The 16,403-nt window shown below is 42.6% G+C and overlaps 1 protein-coding gene across 2 annotated transcripts in view; it reads right to left on the reverse strand.

Annotated features, from left to right (window-relative positions):
• ARMH3 (armadillo like helical domain containing 3) overlaps nt 1–16,403 on the reverse strand; it is a 207,140-nt gene that overhangs the window by 95,017 nt on the left and 95,720 nt on the right. For both annotated transcript variants that reach the window (XR_008793369.1, XM_056120515.1), the window contains exons 21-22: nt 6,623–6,705; nt 3,918–4,044 (exon numbers count right to left, since the gene is read on the reverse strand). Coding sequence is in view for 1 of the 2 variants with exons in the window: in XM_056120515.1 (XP_055976490.1) it covers nt 3,918–4,044; nt 6,623–6,705 (210 nt within the window). In the remaining variant the exon portion in view is untranslated. The remainder of the gene's footprint in view (nt 1–3,917; nt 4,045–6,622; nt 6,706–16,403) is intronic.

Genomic DNA, 16,403 nt, shown 5'->3' on the forward strand with positions numbered 1-16,403 from the left:
TGTACTCAGGAATCACTCCTAGTGGTGCTTGGGGAACCATAAGGGATGCTGGGAATCGAACCCAGGTCAGCTGCATGTAAGGCAAAAGCCCTATCCGCTGTACTATCACTCTAGCCCTGTACCAGGGCACTCCAGTACATTGACTCAGTGGGAAGTCTACTGGACGGGTCTCACAGAAGACTTCCTAACTCCAAGCAAAAATTCATGTGCATTGATGTGCCAACTGGAATTTGTTATTCTGAGGGGAGCAAACCTAATGCTAATTTGGTCATTAAACCAAGAATGAGAGAGATTAGTAACAGAAAAACTTGGATCCTTACAAACTTAGCTGAGCATGTGGTCACACCACTTTGGAACTTTTATCCCTGAGAATTACTGTAAAGTGAAATAATGGCTTGAGTTTCTTGATATTGTTAGGAAACACAAGGCCCCATTCCCATTGCTAATGTCATAGCAAAGATATACATGGCTCTGGTATTTCTCTACTGGAGTCAGAGAGATAGTCCAGTAAGTAAGATTGGCTTTGCATGTGGCTGCTCTGGGTTCAATCCCTGGTACCCCATAAGGTCCCCTGTACACTTCCAGAAGTGATCCCTGAGCACAGAGCCAGGAGTAAGCCCTGAGTACCTATAGGTGTCCCCCACACCCCCAAAAACTTATTCCTCTACTGATTTAAATATTAAAGTCTATATTTTAAAAATATTGGGGGAGTAGATAATACAGTGGATAGGGGAACTTGCCTTGCATGCAGCTGACCTGGGTTGAATCCCCAGCACCCTATATGGTTCCCCGAACCCTGCCAGGAGTGATCCCTGAGTGTAAGCCAGGAGTAAGCCTTGATTACTGCCAAGTAAAGAAAAAAATATTATTTTTGGAGAGGAGGGTCATACCCAGTAATGCTGGAGGCTACTCTCAGCTCAGTGTTCAGGGACTGCTCTCAGTGGTGCTAAGGGTATTATGCAGTGCCTGGTATTAAGTCCAAGTCTCCTGCATGTAAAGCATGGGTTCCGATCCACGATTCTTCCCAGTCCCTGAAATTGTTTTTCCCATTTTCCTAAGTAGTATTTCTTTCCCACTATCTGTTCCTACTCTACTTCCTTCCAAAACCCCTTTACTTTTCTCATTATATAGAAGTCCCAAGTAAAAAATGGAGTTTTCATACAATCTTAAAAGGGATAAAGCAAACCCATCTATAGTGACAAGAAACAGATCTATATTGGTTACTCAGGGATAGGGGTGAGGGTGGGGTGGATAAGAGGTACAATTGGTAAAAGGGATATTAAAGAAGAAACTTAAAGGGTTATAAAGAAATTTTTCGAGAGTTGCCCCCCACGAGCGGCTCTCCGGCACGGCCATGGCTCCAGAAGCACAAGGACTTAATGCAGAGCCCGGCAGCTTGCAGCAGAAAAGTGAATGGACTATGCCTTAATCCACGCCACCATGCCTGCCAGGAGGGGAAAGGGTGTTGGTCCCTTCTGCCTTTTTCCCTCTGGAAAGAAAGATGGCAGTCGCTTGGAAGCTTTGTGGAAAGCCAGGTATGAGCTGGTCGTGATAGGGCAACTAAAACCTCATGGGAAGGGGGGTGTTCCTGGCTCATCCTTCATGCCCTACCGAGGTCGGAGCTGCCCCCCACGAGCAGCTCTCCGGCATGGCCATGGCTCCAGAGCACAGAAACCAATCTCATAACTATCTGACTCTCAGCAGAAATACTTCCAGGGTTAATAAGTAAAATACCAGAAATCCAAAATTGTTTGATTGTTTGATTCTTGTGACCAGCTGTAGAAAACAAATTATTTCACAATGTCTTTTCAGCATGTCTGATTTGGGGGTGTAAACTCTAAATAATGTTGCATCTTTTGTTGAAACAATAAAGCTAGTCAAAGTAAAAAAAAAAAAGAAATTTTTCAGGAGTGACAGATTAAGTTTATTATCTTAATTGTAGAGATAGCTTCATGTTTGTGTGTGTGTGTATATATATATGTATAATATATATGTATATATGTGTGTGTGTGTGAAACCTTATCAAAAATTACATAGGCAATCTTAACAGCAGAGAAATGGCCCAGCATCACAGCTCCAAGTGACCAGGAGACTGCCAATTCTTCCCAGGTAGACTGGTCTGGGCTGTGAACTCTGGGGTCTTCTCTGACCGGAGGTGGACAGACTCCCCTTTCTGCTGGAAGGCCCAGCAACCTGCAGCCATAGCTGATACCTTCTGACTTAGAAAAGGTCCAGCTCCACAAGTTAACCTCATCACACTGCGAAGTCATGAAATTGTTAAGATATTTAGAGTTTGTAAACCACACGGCTGCATATGAGGCCTCAGGCTACCTGCAAATTTCATAGCATTGTCAGTCCAGTAAATTAACAGCAACTCAGATCAGAAAGTTGCATAAGAGACCACTGAGCTCAGTGAGTCCAAACAACACAGAAGGGTCAACTAGCATTTCCCAGAACAGTAGATCCTCAAATACTGACTTAAGTAACATCATTGTGAGATATAAGATCACAAATTCACTTATTCATCTAAGTTTTGATAATTCCATTTGCCTTTGTGCTGAAACAAACAATATGAAGTAATTTTGATTGTCCCTACAAGGTGGCATGATGGGGTGGTAGGTGGGAAACTTGGGACACTGGTAGAGGGAGGGCACACTGGTGGTCGGATTGGTACTGGAACATTAAATGGCTGAAACAACTGTTCATAATTATGAACAATTTGGTAAATCATGGAGTTACAATAAAAATAAATTTTTAAAAACTGTACACATTAAGTGAGAAAAGTTTGTTATGTTATCAATTTTACCTTAAAATAAATACAATAAATACAGTATGGAGATATTAATAGGTAGGTTGACTACATGACTATTTCTGTGCTAACAACAAAAATCTTTTCTCAACTTTCAAAGTCTACATAGGATTGACTAGACTCCCAACTCACATTAACCTGGGTGCCTGACCAATGTCAGAAATAAGTTATATACTCACTAATGCCTGCAGAATGGAGTTTCTGTGAGCCAATCACCAAAAAGTTTTATGGAAAAGATTTTTAGCTAATGCTCACTTCCTCTTGTAAGCTAAGCTAAAAATATATAGGTACATTAAAACTCCTTAAAATCCTGTACCTTTTCAAATCACACAATGTTCCTTTGGGATTCAAGCTCTTCTATTTGCCGCTGTCAATTCCCGCCTACTCTTTCACTCCCATCTCACTGGTATTCACTTAATCCAAATTTTTCTTATTCTTTATCTGTGCTTTGTTTTTGAGCACAATTGGTGGTGTCCAGGGGTCATTCCTGGTGGTGCTTAGAGGATCATGGGAGGTAGGCAACAGAACCATGGGCCCCTGTGTGCAGTCATCTGTCCCAAACTCCCACCGCCATTTCTCTATCTGAAAGAAGTCCACATTTACCTTCTGATTGCCTGAGAATAAACAACCACTATTATTCCTTCGGGGAGGAAAGGGGTTAGGGCTTTATGGAGGGGTCACACCTGATAGTGACTGAGTATACTCCTGGCTCTACGCTCGGGGTCATTCCCTGTGGTGCTAGGGAAAAAGCCAGGTTGAGTCACATGCAATGTAAGCACCTTACTCATCTTAACTATCTCTTCACACCCTATATTTCTTTTTTGCTTTTTGCTTTTTGGGTCACACTCAGAGATGCATAGGGGTTACTCCTGGCTCTGCTCTCAGGAATTACTCCTGGCAGTGCTTAGGGGGCCATATGGGATGCGAGAACCGACCCGGGTCGGCCATGTGCAAGAAAAATGCCCTACCCACTGTTCTATCACTCCAGCCCCACCCTATATTTCTATGCCAAGCCAAAACACCAAGGAAAGTTTTTGTAGACATCTTTTTATACTCTCAAATCTGACCTCTGGATAGGGAACAAGAGTAAAAAGAAAAGAGAGCTTACCCATGGAGTACAGATTGTCAAAGCTCTGGTGCATGCGAATAATTTCATAGTAGAGCTCATCATAGCTGCTAGGGGTGGGCAGGAAGGTGTCGCCGTATGTAATAAACATATTGAATAGGTTCACAATCTAAAAAAACAAAAGTATCAGTCTATGAAGACCAGAAAGATTTGTTTTTGGGTTACACAGTAGTTCTTCGAGCTTACTCCTAGCTCCATGCTCAGTACTCTGAGCAGTACTCAAGAGGGGCTTTGCAGTGCCTGGGATCAAACTGAGGCCAACCAGGTGCAAGACAATTGTCTTATCTGTTGTACTGTCTCTCTAGACTGAACCCAAAAGGTATGGTCAACTTGTGTGAACTGTCAAATTTACAGGAATTTTATGAGCTGATAGCTAAACATGGCCATCATTAAACAGGGAATGTAGAGTATATGCTTTACTTTTGTGAGGTCTGGGGCTGCAGTGATAGCACAGCGGGTAAGCTGCTTGTCTTGCATGCAGTCCACCCAGGTTTGATCCCCAGCAATCCATAGGGTCCCCTGAGTCCCACCAGGAGTCATCCCTGAGCACAGAGCCAGGACTAAACCTTTGAGCATTGCCAGGTATGCCCACCCCAACCCCCCAAAAAAACCACTTTTGTTGGGCCTGAGTTCCATCCCCAAAACTGCAGAGAGAGAGAGAGAGAGAGAGAGAGAGAGAGAGAGAGAGAGAGAGAGAGAGACCAATATTAGAAGCAAAACACATATTAAATAAATTATATTAAAATAAAGGTAAGGAGCCTCTGAACTGGCTCTGACGCCATGTAAGATCATTAACCTGCCATGATCCAGAAATTCATAAATAAATCTCGAAAGAGATCAACAAGCTGCAGAGATGTATCTGGACCCCAACGTCACCATCCAGTTAAAAATTTAACCTCAGTGTATCATCCCATCAAAATTTTAGAATTCCTTGGGCATACAGCTGCATTTGCAGCTATGCAACATCTGTACACCACTGGTATACTAGGAGTAGCATACTACACTGGATGGGATGTAAAGTAGAAGGTAACTAATCTCAATTAAGAAAATATTAGCACACAAGGCGTAATCTGTAACAATATGTTAGTAATCTCTTAATAGCTTCAGGGTAAGATACAACAATTCACATGCTTTCTTCTAAGGGAAATTGTTTTGATCATTTTTAGCAAATTAATTATAACAAGCAATAAAATAGGTCCTGATACTGGGGCAGGCTTGGGTGGTAGCTGGGAAAACTGGAAATAATGGTGATGGGAAGGTGTAATGGTGGTGCGATTGTGTTGGAATATTGAAAGTAATAAATTATTGTAAGCTGCTTTATAAAAATTAAAAATGAATAATAAATAAGTAAAATAAAGGTAAGGGGCTGGAGCAATAGTACAGCGGATTGGGCATTTGCCTTGCATGTGATCGATCAGGGTTAGATCCCCAGTATCCCTTATGGTTCCCTGAGCACCACCAGGAGTGATTCCTGAGTGTAGAGCCAGGAGTATCTCCTGAGCATCGCCAGGTATGACCCAAAAGGCAAAAATAAAATAAAATAAAGGTAATACTTAAACTGGTCACTCCTAAATATATTCTATTTGCTACTCTTATTGTTCTTGAGATTATTTTATACCTTTTACATTTATGAGGCAGGACTATCAAAAATGGTGTCCTAACTTTACATTTTCAATGATGTTATACTGATAGCTTAAAATTGACCATGATGAGTATGCTTTTACCATTGGAAATCAGCAATTCTACAATAGGGCTTTTTCCTCCAAATATAGGACACATTTACAAACACCCTAAGTAATATTCAGAGAAGAGAGTCAAAAGAGGGGCTGGAGTGATAGCACAGCAGGTAGGGCGTTTGCCTTGCACGCAGCCAACCCGGGTTTGATTCCCAGCATCCCATACAGTCTCCTGAGCAACGCCAGGGATAATTCCTGAGTGCAGAGCCAGGAGTGACCCCTGTGCATCGCCGGGTGTGACCCAAAAAGAAAAAAAAAAGAGAGAGAGAGAGAGGGAGTCAAAAGACAGAATGCCTGTCTTCAACTCCAAATAACCTTTTAGATATACAATGTATTACACTATTCAGAAACCAAGTATGGCCATGATGAACTCATTCATCTTACCTAGAGGTAGAGACTTTTTTAAGCCTTTCGTTTAGGGTGGAGGCAGGAATGGGGGCGGGGAGTAGGGTAGAGGATTGGGTCACCATCCAGTGGTGCTCAGGGATATTCCTAGCTCTGTATTCAGGGATCATTCCTGGCAGACTTGGAAAATTATATGGGGTGCCAGGGATCAAACTCAGGTTGACCATGTGTAAGATAAGTACTCTTCCTGCTATTCTATCTCTCCAGCTATTTAACGTTGTTTTTTAAAAAGCTATTTTCCAAAGCAGAAATTACAGTAGCAAAGTACAATTTCAACAAGGATTGAGTCTTACTGTACATACTATCCTATACCTGCCTCTGCAGTGTACTTTCATGAAATAATACACTTTCAGGAATGAGAAAGTATCTGAGATACAGCAAAGATATAAAACTGGAGAACACAAGTCTGCATATTTTGATCAAAAGGAAAGTAAAGAGTTGGTTCCTCCTGCAGGTTAATCCCAAGGCCACCAGCTCTTATTCCAAACTGGCTCAGCTCTCCCTTAGGTATGACTTCAGAAAAAGAAATGCTTTTTTGCTACTCACCATAAGGGCCAAGGTAAAAATGTTGTGTTTTGCCAAAAGGACGGTCTCATTTGACATAAGGAACTTCAGCAAATTTATCAAAGCTTTAAAAAAGAGAAAGAGAAATGATTTAAAGCATAATCTATAAAGTTAAATAAATGCAATGAAAGTAGACTGATTCTACAGTAATTGAAATAGGGCAAAAATAAGTCAGGCTATCAAGGACTTTTATATGTGTGTGGGCGAGGGCAGTGGGGAGAGGTTTGGGGTCATACTGGATTATAGCCAGCAATGCTCAGGGGCTGTTCCTCCAATGATGCCTCAAAAGACTGTGGTACTGGGGATTAAACTGGAGTTGGCCGTATTCAAAGCAAGTGCCTTAATCACTATATCTAGAGTCCCCTACCAAGGACTTTTAAAAAGTAAGTAAGGGGGCTGGGATGTGATTCAAGTGGCAAGCTCATATGTTGCAAATGTAAGGCCTAGGTTCACGTAACACCACATGGTCCCCAGAGCTTTGGTGTGCTCCCTTCCCCATATGCGTGCCACTGAATAAGGTCTCTCAACTACAACCCCCCACAAAAAAGTGGGGGGGAAGTAAAAGCAGGCAAGACAGGTATGTTTGAAGCAAGCACTGGTCCTCCCAAACATGTGCCTGCTTATCTCCCAAAGTTTTTTTAAAATCAACTACTTTTTACCACTTTTTAAATAATAAGTTCAGAAATTTGACTATAAAACAGAAATCTTCATGTTCCAAATTTACTCCCACATGGCGATTTCCCCTTCAAATGTGTTCAATTTACAGGCAAAATTGAACACCCCCCTCCCTCGCCCCTGGCTGTTAGAATCTCATATTACTAAGCTTTAGCTATGTATTTTGTTCCAAACATCATTACCAGAAGAGATATACCTTAATTCTAACTGGTCACCAGTCTGCTAGCAGTAGCATAAAACCTACAGCTGGACTTTAGCTCTGAATGGGAGGCAAAAATCCCTATTTAGCTTTTAAAAATAATGTGCTGCTTACTCTGGCCTCTATCAATGATGGCAATATTTGAAAAGGCCCCCATTTTGCCTGTCAATCTTTATTTTCCTTTTTCTTTTGTTTTTTGGTTTCTGAGTGACACCCTGTAATGCTCTGGAGTTACTCCTGGCTCTGCACAAGAATTACTCCTGGTGGTGCTTGGGGGACCGTACGAGATGTTGGGGATTGAAACCGGGTCAGCCACATACAAGGCAAATGCTCTACCTGCTGTATCCAGCCCCTCTGCCTGCCAATCTTTAATGCGGGTGTGATTGCTAAAACCCAAGCAACCTAAGTAAAGAGACTATTAACTTCCTAGGTTAACAAAAGGTAAAGGTAAAGGCCCTCCCGTTGTTCATCGATTTGCTCAAGCGGGCCCAGTAACGTCTCCATTGGAGACTTTGTTGTTACTGTGTTTGGCATATCGAATACGTCACGGGGAGCTTGCCAGCGGAGGACCACCAGGTTGCCTAAGGAGGGGTGAACCTAGGTTAATAATGTAGGTATAAAAATATTTTTGTGGGGCTGGAGAGCCAGTACAGTGTATAGGGTACTTGCCTTGCACATAGCTGGTTCCTGGCACACATATGGGTCTCTGAGCCCCACCAGTAGTGATCCCTGAGCACCAGCAGGTGTGACCACCCCCCACCACACAACAAACTAAAAAAACCAAAAAACTTATTGAGATATTTTTGCAGTTACCAGGAGGCTTACTTTTCCCCCCAGGGCTGTGAACTGAATGCTCATTCTGTATCCATTTAGAATACTTCTCCTATATTCGATTTCCTACCTATGAAGGACTGATGGTCTAATCTTCCCTTCAGCCTCCATCCCCATTCTCCACAGACAAAAAACAGGCTTGACATGACCCTTTCTTTTCCAAGACTATATCTGCTTCTTTGCAATCAAAGAACTTCATTCTCCCTCGCTGTCTAACTTTGTGTGAAGTTTACCACTCTAAGGGAAGAGATGTGAGCTTTGGTGTGAAACAGCAGGGAATGACGAGTAGGAGTAGAACTCTCTAGACACCTGCTGCCTGACACACGAACCCTCTCATTCTCAACCCCCTGAAAGCACAGGTACAGTAAAGGAAACAGCAGGCAAGAAAAAAAGACAAGAGTGTCTACATTCTCTGTCTAAGCCTGTACTTTCCCCCAGAAATAGCAAAAACGCTTTGCTAGGGATGAAGGAGGTAGGCACCATCGTTTATGAACTCTTCACCTCTGTCCTGACAACTTAAGTTCCTGAGGTTTCATAATAGAAAGGCAAGTGATAGACAGCTGGCCCTTTTGATGCTGTTAGCAAGTGATCTGTACAACCAGACCAAAAAGAGGCTCTATGGGAGTCCACGCTTAGCTCCTACAAGGAGCACAGATAAATGAGACTAGCAAAATTCACATAAAGATGATTAACCTCAGACAAAACCTCTCTCCTGAATGATCATCTTGCTGAGTTATTTAAGAGCTGCTCACTCCAACCCCTAACCCCAGAACTTACATAAGCCCTGATGGTAGATAAATCACCTGACAATCAGCCTCAGTCACAGGAGACAAGAAAAAATGGTGGGCAGGACAAGTGGCACTCTGCACAGCAGAACAGCTGGAAAGGACAAAGCAGCTTCTATGTACGGATGTCAAGGGTTTTTGTTCCCAGCACACACAGCACAAAGATGCAGCCTCAGCATTGGTTATGTGGTAATTAAGGAGTAAGAAATCCAGAAGAAAGAAGTGGGAGCAATGATTTATTGCTCCTCCGTTGGACTACAGCTAGTCTTCATCTCTGGGATTCAGAGCCAGGGATGACAAAGTGATAAATATGAGAGCAGGAAGAGAGCAATTTTGACACAGGCTAAGAGGTGACCTGTTTCCCAACTGCCACAGACATCACAGAGAAGGTGATACTGAGTGTCAGTCTTAGAAGGTAGCTGCAGTCTGCTCCTGATTATTCAGGTACACCCTCTCCCCTCCAAATTAAACCAAGAATTTCTCACCTAAAAGCAATCATTTTCTAGACCGGAGTTTCTCAGTTGGAAGCCACATGGCCCCTCGGGTGCACCAGGATAGTCCAACGGGGTTACAGGTTAAAATGTAAATAGGGGGGTGGGGGAACACGGCATAAGACTAGGGGGCTAACCAATAGGACAAAGGGGACCAAGGAAAGAAAACAAGGTTGAACTGGGGTCATAGTCAGAAAAGAATGTCAAAAACACTGCTCTGGAAGGAATTTAATAGGCAGCCAACATGAACAAAGCAACCTTAAAGATGGTCCCACAAGCCTCTGAAAAGATTACAATTCTCTTCTAGAGGCAATATCTCATGAAATAGTGCTTTCCCTTCAACAGCTCCTACCTCTGTACTCATCCTATGAGTACAATGTCTTACAGCATTACATGCATTCTTCTGATATGACAGGATGGGTATTCTATCTGGCTTCAACATAGCAGACAAATATATCTATCTATATGTAGATATAGACAAACACACACACACACACACACACACACCCCTATAGAGAGAGAGCGCTAAAAGGGACTATATAGGCAAGTATATCAAATGTCTTCCTTTTTGTTAAGGAATCTTACCCCCACCCTTCACCCCAACTAGCTAATGACCAGGCAGGACTAAAACCTAAAACCTGTTCTCCCGTTTAGTGATTTCTTTATGATTTCATTAAAATACAGTTAAACAGGGCCAGAGAGAGAGCTCAAAGGGCTAATATTCATGTTTGGAATGCAGGACACTTGGGTTCCATCTCCAGCACGTCCCCTGAGCACAGACCCAGCAATCATTCATGGACACTACCAAGTGTGTCCCAAAAGCAAAAACAAAACATGATTAAACACATAAAGGTGCCAGATGGAGTTAAATGTTCAAAGGCCGAAAGCACAACTGAAAACCGTATGTTTACTCAGACAGGCCCACTGCTCTGCTACCTGCACTTCTATGGAGACTAGTTTACAACTTGATCCAACTGTGCTGGTCCATCCAGGTTATTTCTGCCCATTTTGGTCCCCTTTTCTATGGGTTCTCATATACTTTATTAGAGTGCAGGTGAAATACTTTTCTACTCCTCAATCTCAACATTCAACAACAAAAACTTTTCTCATCATAAGCCCCCTCAGCAGGGGGCTTATGATGTCAATACTTCCATCTTTCTCCTTTTCTGTCCCCTCTCACACCACTCTCTCCTCTTCTGTTTTAACTTGTTCTATTATTATTATTATTATTTTTAATGCAAAAACAGTCAGAGAAACCACTAAACAGGCAAAGCAGCAAACTGGGACTCAAATCCCCACCGAACATGGTCCTCCAAGCACAGCTGTGAGAAACCCCCTGAGCACAGAGCTGGGAGTCTCCCCTGAGCACTGTGGGGAACTCCCCAAAACAAATAAAAAAAAGCTTTTAAGACAAAAATAGATGAAACTTGAGTTGATTATGCTAAGTGAAATACTGAAGTAGAAGTGGAAGACAATTATTAGATTGTTTCAATCCTGTGTAGAATATGAATTTCTAATGCAAACTGGGTAGAAACAACAAAACATTGAGACTGTAAAATGTATAAATGGGTACAGAGGGAAAGGGGATGGAGGGTGGGAGGAATGAGCAGACAGATCTTTTGGGGTGTCGTAACAATTCCACACATATATGAAAGTAAACACCTGAAATTCCATAATATTGCAAACCAATGACAAATCAATGAAATCATTAAGACTTTAAAAATTAGGGCTGGAGCAATAGTACAGGTAGGATGTTTGCCACAGAGGCAGGGTGGGCTGGGGGGGATGGGGGGTGGGAGGGATACTGGGATCCGTGGTGGTAGGAAATGGGCACTGGTGGAGGGATAGGTATTTGATCATTGTGCAATTGAAACCCAAGCACAAAAATTTGTAAGTCCACAACTGTACCTCATGGTATCTCACTAATAAAAATTTTAAAAATTTAAAAAAATTAATAGGGCCAGAGGGGCTAGAGTGATAGCACAGTGGGTAGGGCGTTTGTCTTGCATGCGGCCCATGTAGCCGACCCGAGTTTGATTCCTCCACCCCTCTTGGAGAGCCCGGCAAGCTACCGAGAGTATCTCGCCCACACGGCAAAGTCTGGCAAGCTCCCTGTGACGTATTCAATATGCCAAACACAGTAACAACAAGTCTCACGATAGAGACATTACTGGGCCCGCTCGAGCAAATCGATGAACAAACGGGAGGACAGTGACAGTGACAGTGACAGAGTGATTGCACAGTAGGTAGGGCACTTGCCTTACATGGCCAGCCTGGGTTCGATCCCCAGCACTACAGGTGGTCCCCGAACCACACCAATAATGATCCCTGTGCATAGAGCCACAGATAGTCCTGAGCACCATCAGGTGTGGCCCAAACACCAAGAAATAAAAACAAATGAAAATTAATAAAATTAAAATAACAGAATGGTCTAAAAAAGTAGCTTAGTGGCAGAGTATGTGCTTGCTGTACATAAAGCCCTGCGTTTAATCCATGATAGAAAAAAAAAAAAAGAAAAAAGAAAAACTCAGCATAGGAAATAACTCACCTAAAATTATTTCTACTGGGGCTGGAGCAAAAGCACAGCAGGTAGGGCGTTTGCCTTGCACGCAGCCAACCTGGGTTCAATTCCCAGCATCCTATATGGTCCCCTGAGCACTGCCAGGAATAATTCCTAAGTGCAAAGCCAGGAGTAACCCCTGTGCATCGCCGGGTGTGACCCAAAAAGAGGAAAAAAAATTATTTCTACTATCCTTTATTCAGAATTGCCTAGTTCAAAATTATATAGTAAGGCCAGCAAGACAGCTTAAAGTGCATGCACTGCAGGCCAAAGGCCTGGGTTGGATCCCAGCACTACACAGTCTCCTAACACTGAGCCAGAGTAGCCTCTGGGCAGTGCTGGATGTGGCTTCCAAACAAAACAGAACAAAACAAAATTATATAGTGGACATGAATGTCATTAGAACATGGAATGAGACTGGGCCAAAGGGAAGCCAGGTCTCCTTTCTTTGACACAACATTAGAACTGAGACAAAAATGAAACTCATAGGTACAAACAACTGAAAAACAAGGCTTCTGCATAAACTGTTAATAGTATAGAGATTCAGACAATGAAGTCCAAAGAAGATAATGCTTGATGTCAGGGCAGGTTCAAAGACAGTAGAAAATAGCACTCAAAACCTCAGTGCCAAAACCCAAGCGGACAGAGCTCATGCTGGCTGGCTCCTGGTTCACCTCCACTCTCCCCACAGATACATTTTTAGAAAACTGTATCCACTTGTCTATTTGATGCTATCTGGGCACCTGACCAGTCAAACAGTTCCAAGGACACACAGAGAGACAGCAATACATAGGGGGAAGAGTTAAGATAACTATGAGAGCTAAGGCATTGTTGGTTAATGAACATAGTATGAACATAGTATTGTTAATGAGTCATGTGATTATTAGAGTTTGATATCAAGTATAATACTTGCTGTAATTATTTTAAAGACGACAGGATGTAGGGCCAATGCCACAGTAGCCCTACAGCACTATCCTCCCGTTGTTCATCAATCTGCTCGAGTGGGCACCAGTAACATCTCACTACAAATTGTGAGACTTGTTGTTACTGTTTTTGGCATATCAAATATGTCAGAGGTAGCTTGCCAGGCTCTGCTGTGTGGGTGGGATACTCTCAGTAGCTTGCCAGGCTCTCCAAGAGGTGGCGAAGGAATCGAACCCGGGTCAGCTGCGTGTAAGGCAAACGCCCTACCCACTGTGCTATCGCTCCAGCCAGCCTAATGCCACAGTACAGTGGGTAAAGTGCTTGCCCTGCATGTGTCACCATGACCGTGATAATTAGAAATGATCACTCTGGGCAAGAACTGAGTGCAGAAAGTAGGTAAAGGGATGTATATGATAACCTCTCAGTACCTGTACTGCAAGTCATAATGCCCAAAAGGAAAGAGAGAGTGAGCGTGTGCACTCAAGAGAGAAAAAAATTGCCTGCCACAGAGGCAGGTGCAGGGCATGGGGCGGGGGGGTGGGGTGGTGGTGGAAGGGAATTTTGGAATATTGAGATACTGGTGGTGGGAAATGTACAGTGGTGAATGGACGGATGTCGGAACATTGTATGACTAAAACCCAATCATGAACAACTTTGTAACTGTGTATTTCAGGGTGAATCAATAATAAATAAATAAATAAATAAAAGACCAGAGTTAGGGAAAATAAAACCAAGAGATCAATGTGTTTACTTCCAGTCCTATAAATACTCCATTCCAATTTTTTTTTTTCCAGAGTAGGGCACACTCAGTGATGTGCAGGACTTACTCCACACTCTGCATTCAGGAATTACTCCTAGTGTTGCCCAGGGGATCATATGGGATGCTGGGAATCAAACCCAGGTTGGCTGCATGCAAGGTAAATGCCTTACCCACTGTACTCCTCTCTATACCGTCATTCCAATTTTCTGCAATCGTAGCATAACTGACTAGCAGCTATTAACATCAGAGTGCACCTCACTGAGTCCAAGGCCAAGCCCACAAAAGGGAAAAGGAAATGAGCTAAAAATTATACTGAGTCAACACAGCCATGGACCCTCGGGCAGGAAGGTAAATTCAAAATCAACTCTAGGAAGCAGTTAAAACAAGCTAACACAGTCTTCAGAATAATCCAAATTCACAGTCAAAACTATTAATGAAATTTTGATTTTCATTATAAGTAAATTTAAATAACAACAACAGTCTAGGAAATCCTTGGAAATGCTGAAATTGATTCCCCATCTTTACTATCACTACTAAAAGCTTCAAATACACTGAGAAAAAAATAAAATTTTATCAGCAAAATATTTTAAGTGTTAAATATTTAAATATTTCACGTTAAATATGTTTAAGTTTTAAGGAAGGGAGTGTTCCACACACACACTTGTTTCTTTGTTGGGAAGCCTTTTCCACCAGGCACTTTGGAAACTTTATTTCTGGACTCTTTTTCAGGAACTACTAATTGGCTCCAGGTGCGGCTGCTCTTGACTCGATACTAGAGGCAACTGTCAGTCTCATGCTTAGCTTTAGGCCCAAGCTTTTTCCCTTGGAGAATCTTGTACCTCAAATATGGCAGCAGCGTGCACCAGTTCTGACTTCTTTGTACACAGACACGAGCAGAATAAAAATATTGTACAGGTTCTGAAAAGCTGAGCCAGGAATGGTTGGTGATCAGTGATTCCCTGAGTCACAAGTATATTCCCAGAGGCAGAGAGAACCAATCTATTTCTTAAAGGGGAAGAAACAGTATCACCCACCTAAGAACCTCACCACCCTCTCACCTAATAAGGAATCTTATTTGCAGAGCTGTTCCAGCATTTGTACATTCTGCACAAGAAGATCTTTCCTAGATGTCTTCCTACTCTGATCTGAATTCAAGGAGAAGGGGGAAAAAGGGAGCAGCAAATTGTATTGTCATGTAGAAGAGAATGAAAAATAGATGTGGGAACTTCTCCAGGACCGAAACCTGTGCCCCACATTTAGGTAAACCAGGTGCATACATGAACAAGCCAACCATGTGAAGACACAATTAAGTAGTAGCTCAAATGCCAGCCTCAGAGAAGCAGAGAGCAGGCTTAATTACAAAACCAAGTGAATGACATTTAAATAAGATTAAAAACAGGAGGAAGACAGAGGGCTCCAGCAGAGCACAAATAAATGTCTCCAAAGAATCTGGTCAGAGAGAGTTGACTGTTTGAATAGCTTTTAAATGCTGTGAAGGGAAAAAGAAAGTGAAGACAACACTCAGCCAGATCCTATTTGGAGGTCTGGCATAGAGCTACAATGAGATGCTACCAATCAAATCAAAACATGCTCATTAGAGAAATGGGTAATTTCACAATGACTGATAGAAGAGAAATTTGGGCATCATACTGCTTAGGAGAAAGGTAAAGGAACTCAAAGGATGACTTAGAAATAGTATAATAAGCTAATCCCTCATCTCCCCACCCCCGCCCTGCAAAACCAGAGCCATTAACAACTCTAGCCAATTCTAGCACCTCTGGACAAGATCAACAATTTTACTGTATAATTGCCAACAAAAGAAGCATTAAAAGCCAATACAAACTAGCAGAATAATTAAAAATAAACTAGATAATGTGCAAAATGCAGGCATCTGTATAGCTGCAAATCCAAGCATCTACCAACAGTGGCTAACACATAGATTTCCAAATTGATGTGGCCTACCACCATGGGAGGGGAAAGCACCCCCAAATGCACCCAAGGCTACTACCACTCCCTGTATCAGTCCAATTTGGGGGGTGGGGGGGGCGGTGAGAGTGGGAGAGGGTAGGAGAATGGCCTAATCAATCAAATAAAAAAGCAAAATGGCTTTAGCTGTGAAGCTTATCAGTGTCCTTAGCAGAACAGAACACAAGTCAGTACATCTAGTTTGGGAATTCTGAGAGATGGTGGGAAAGAAAGGACCAGAGATCTCTCTTCAGCACCTAGACACAATGATGTAACTATCTTAGAACTTTGGGCTGTACTGATGGTTTACAATTTCCCAGGGAAGCTTTAAATTTTATTTAATTAGCTCATGCCCCATCTCTATTGAGCAGTAAGCAGCTGTACACTGGGCTCTGGAACAGCTCGGGGGAGCTAAAAAGGGGCCTGTCCTCAAATATTCTGGAACTATGTTCTACCTGCTGAATGCTGCTTCTAATCACAGAGAAAGGAAGAGTGGACAACCTCCCTACACGCCCACAAAACCCTCCCAGATAAATGACTACCAGGAAACTTAGAAGACCCTCCCTGCACCTT

This window comes from Sorex fumeus, unplaced genomic scaffold (assembly GCF_029834395.1).
Source record: "Sorex fumeus unplaced genomic scaffold, SorFum_2.1 ptg000043l, whole genome shotgun sequence".
Taxonomy (NCBI): domain Eukaryota; kingdom Metazoa; phylum Chordata; class Mammalia; order Eulipotyphla; family Soricidae; genus Sorex; species Sorex fumeus.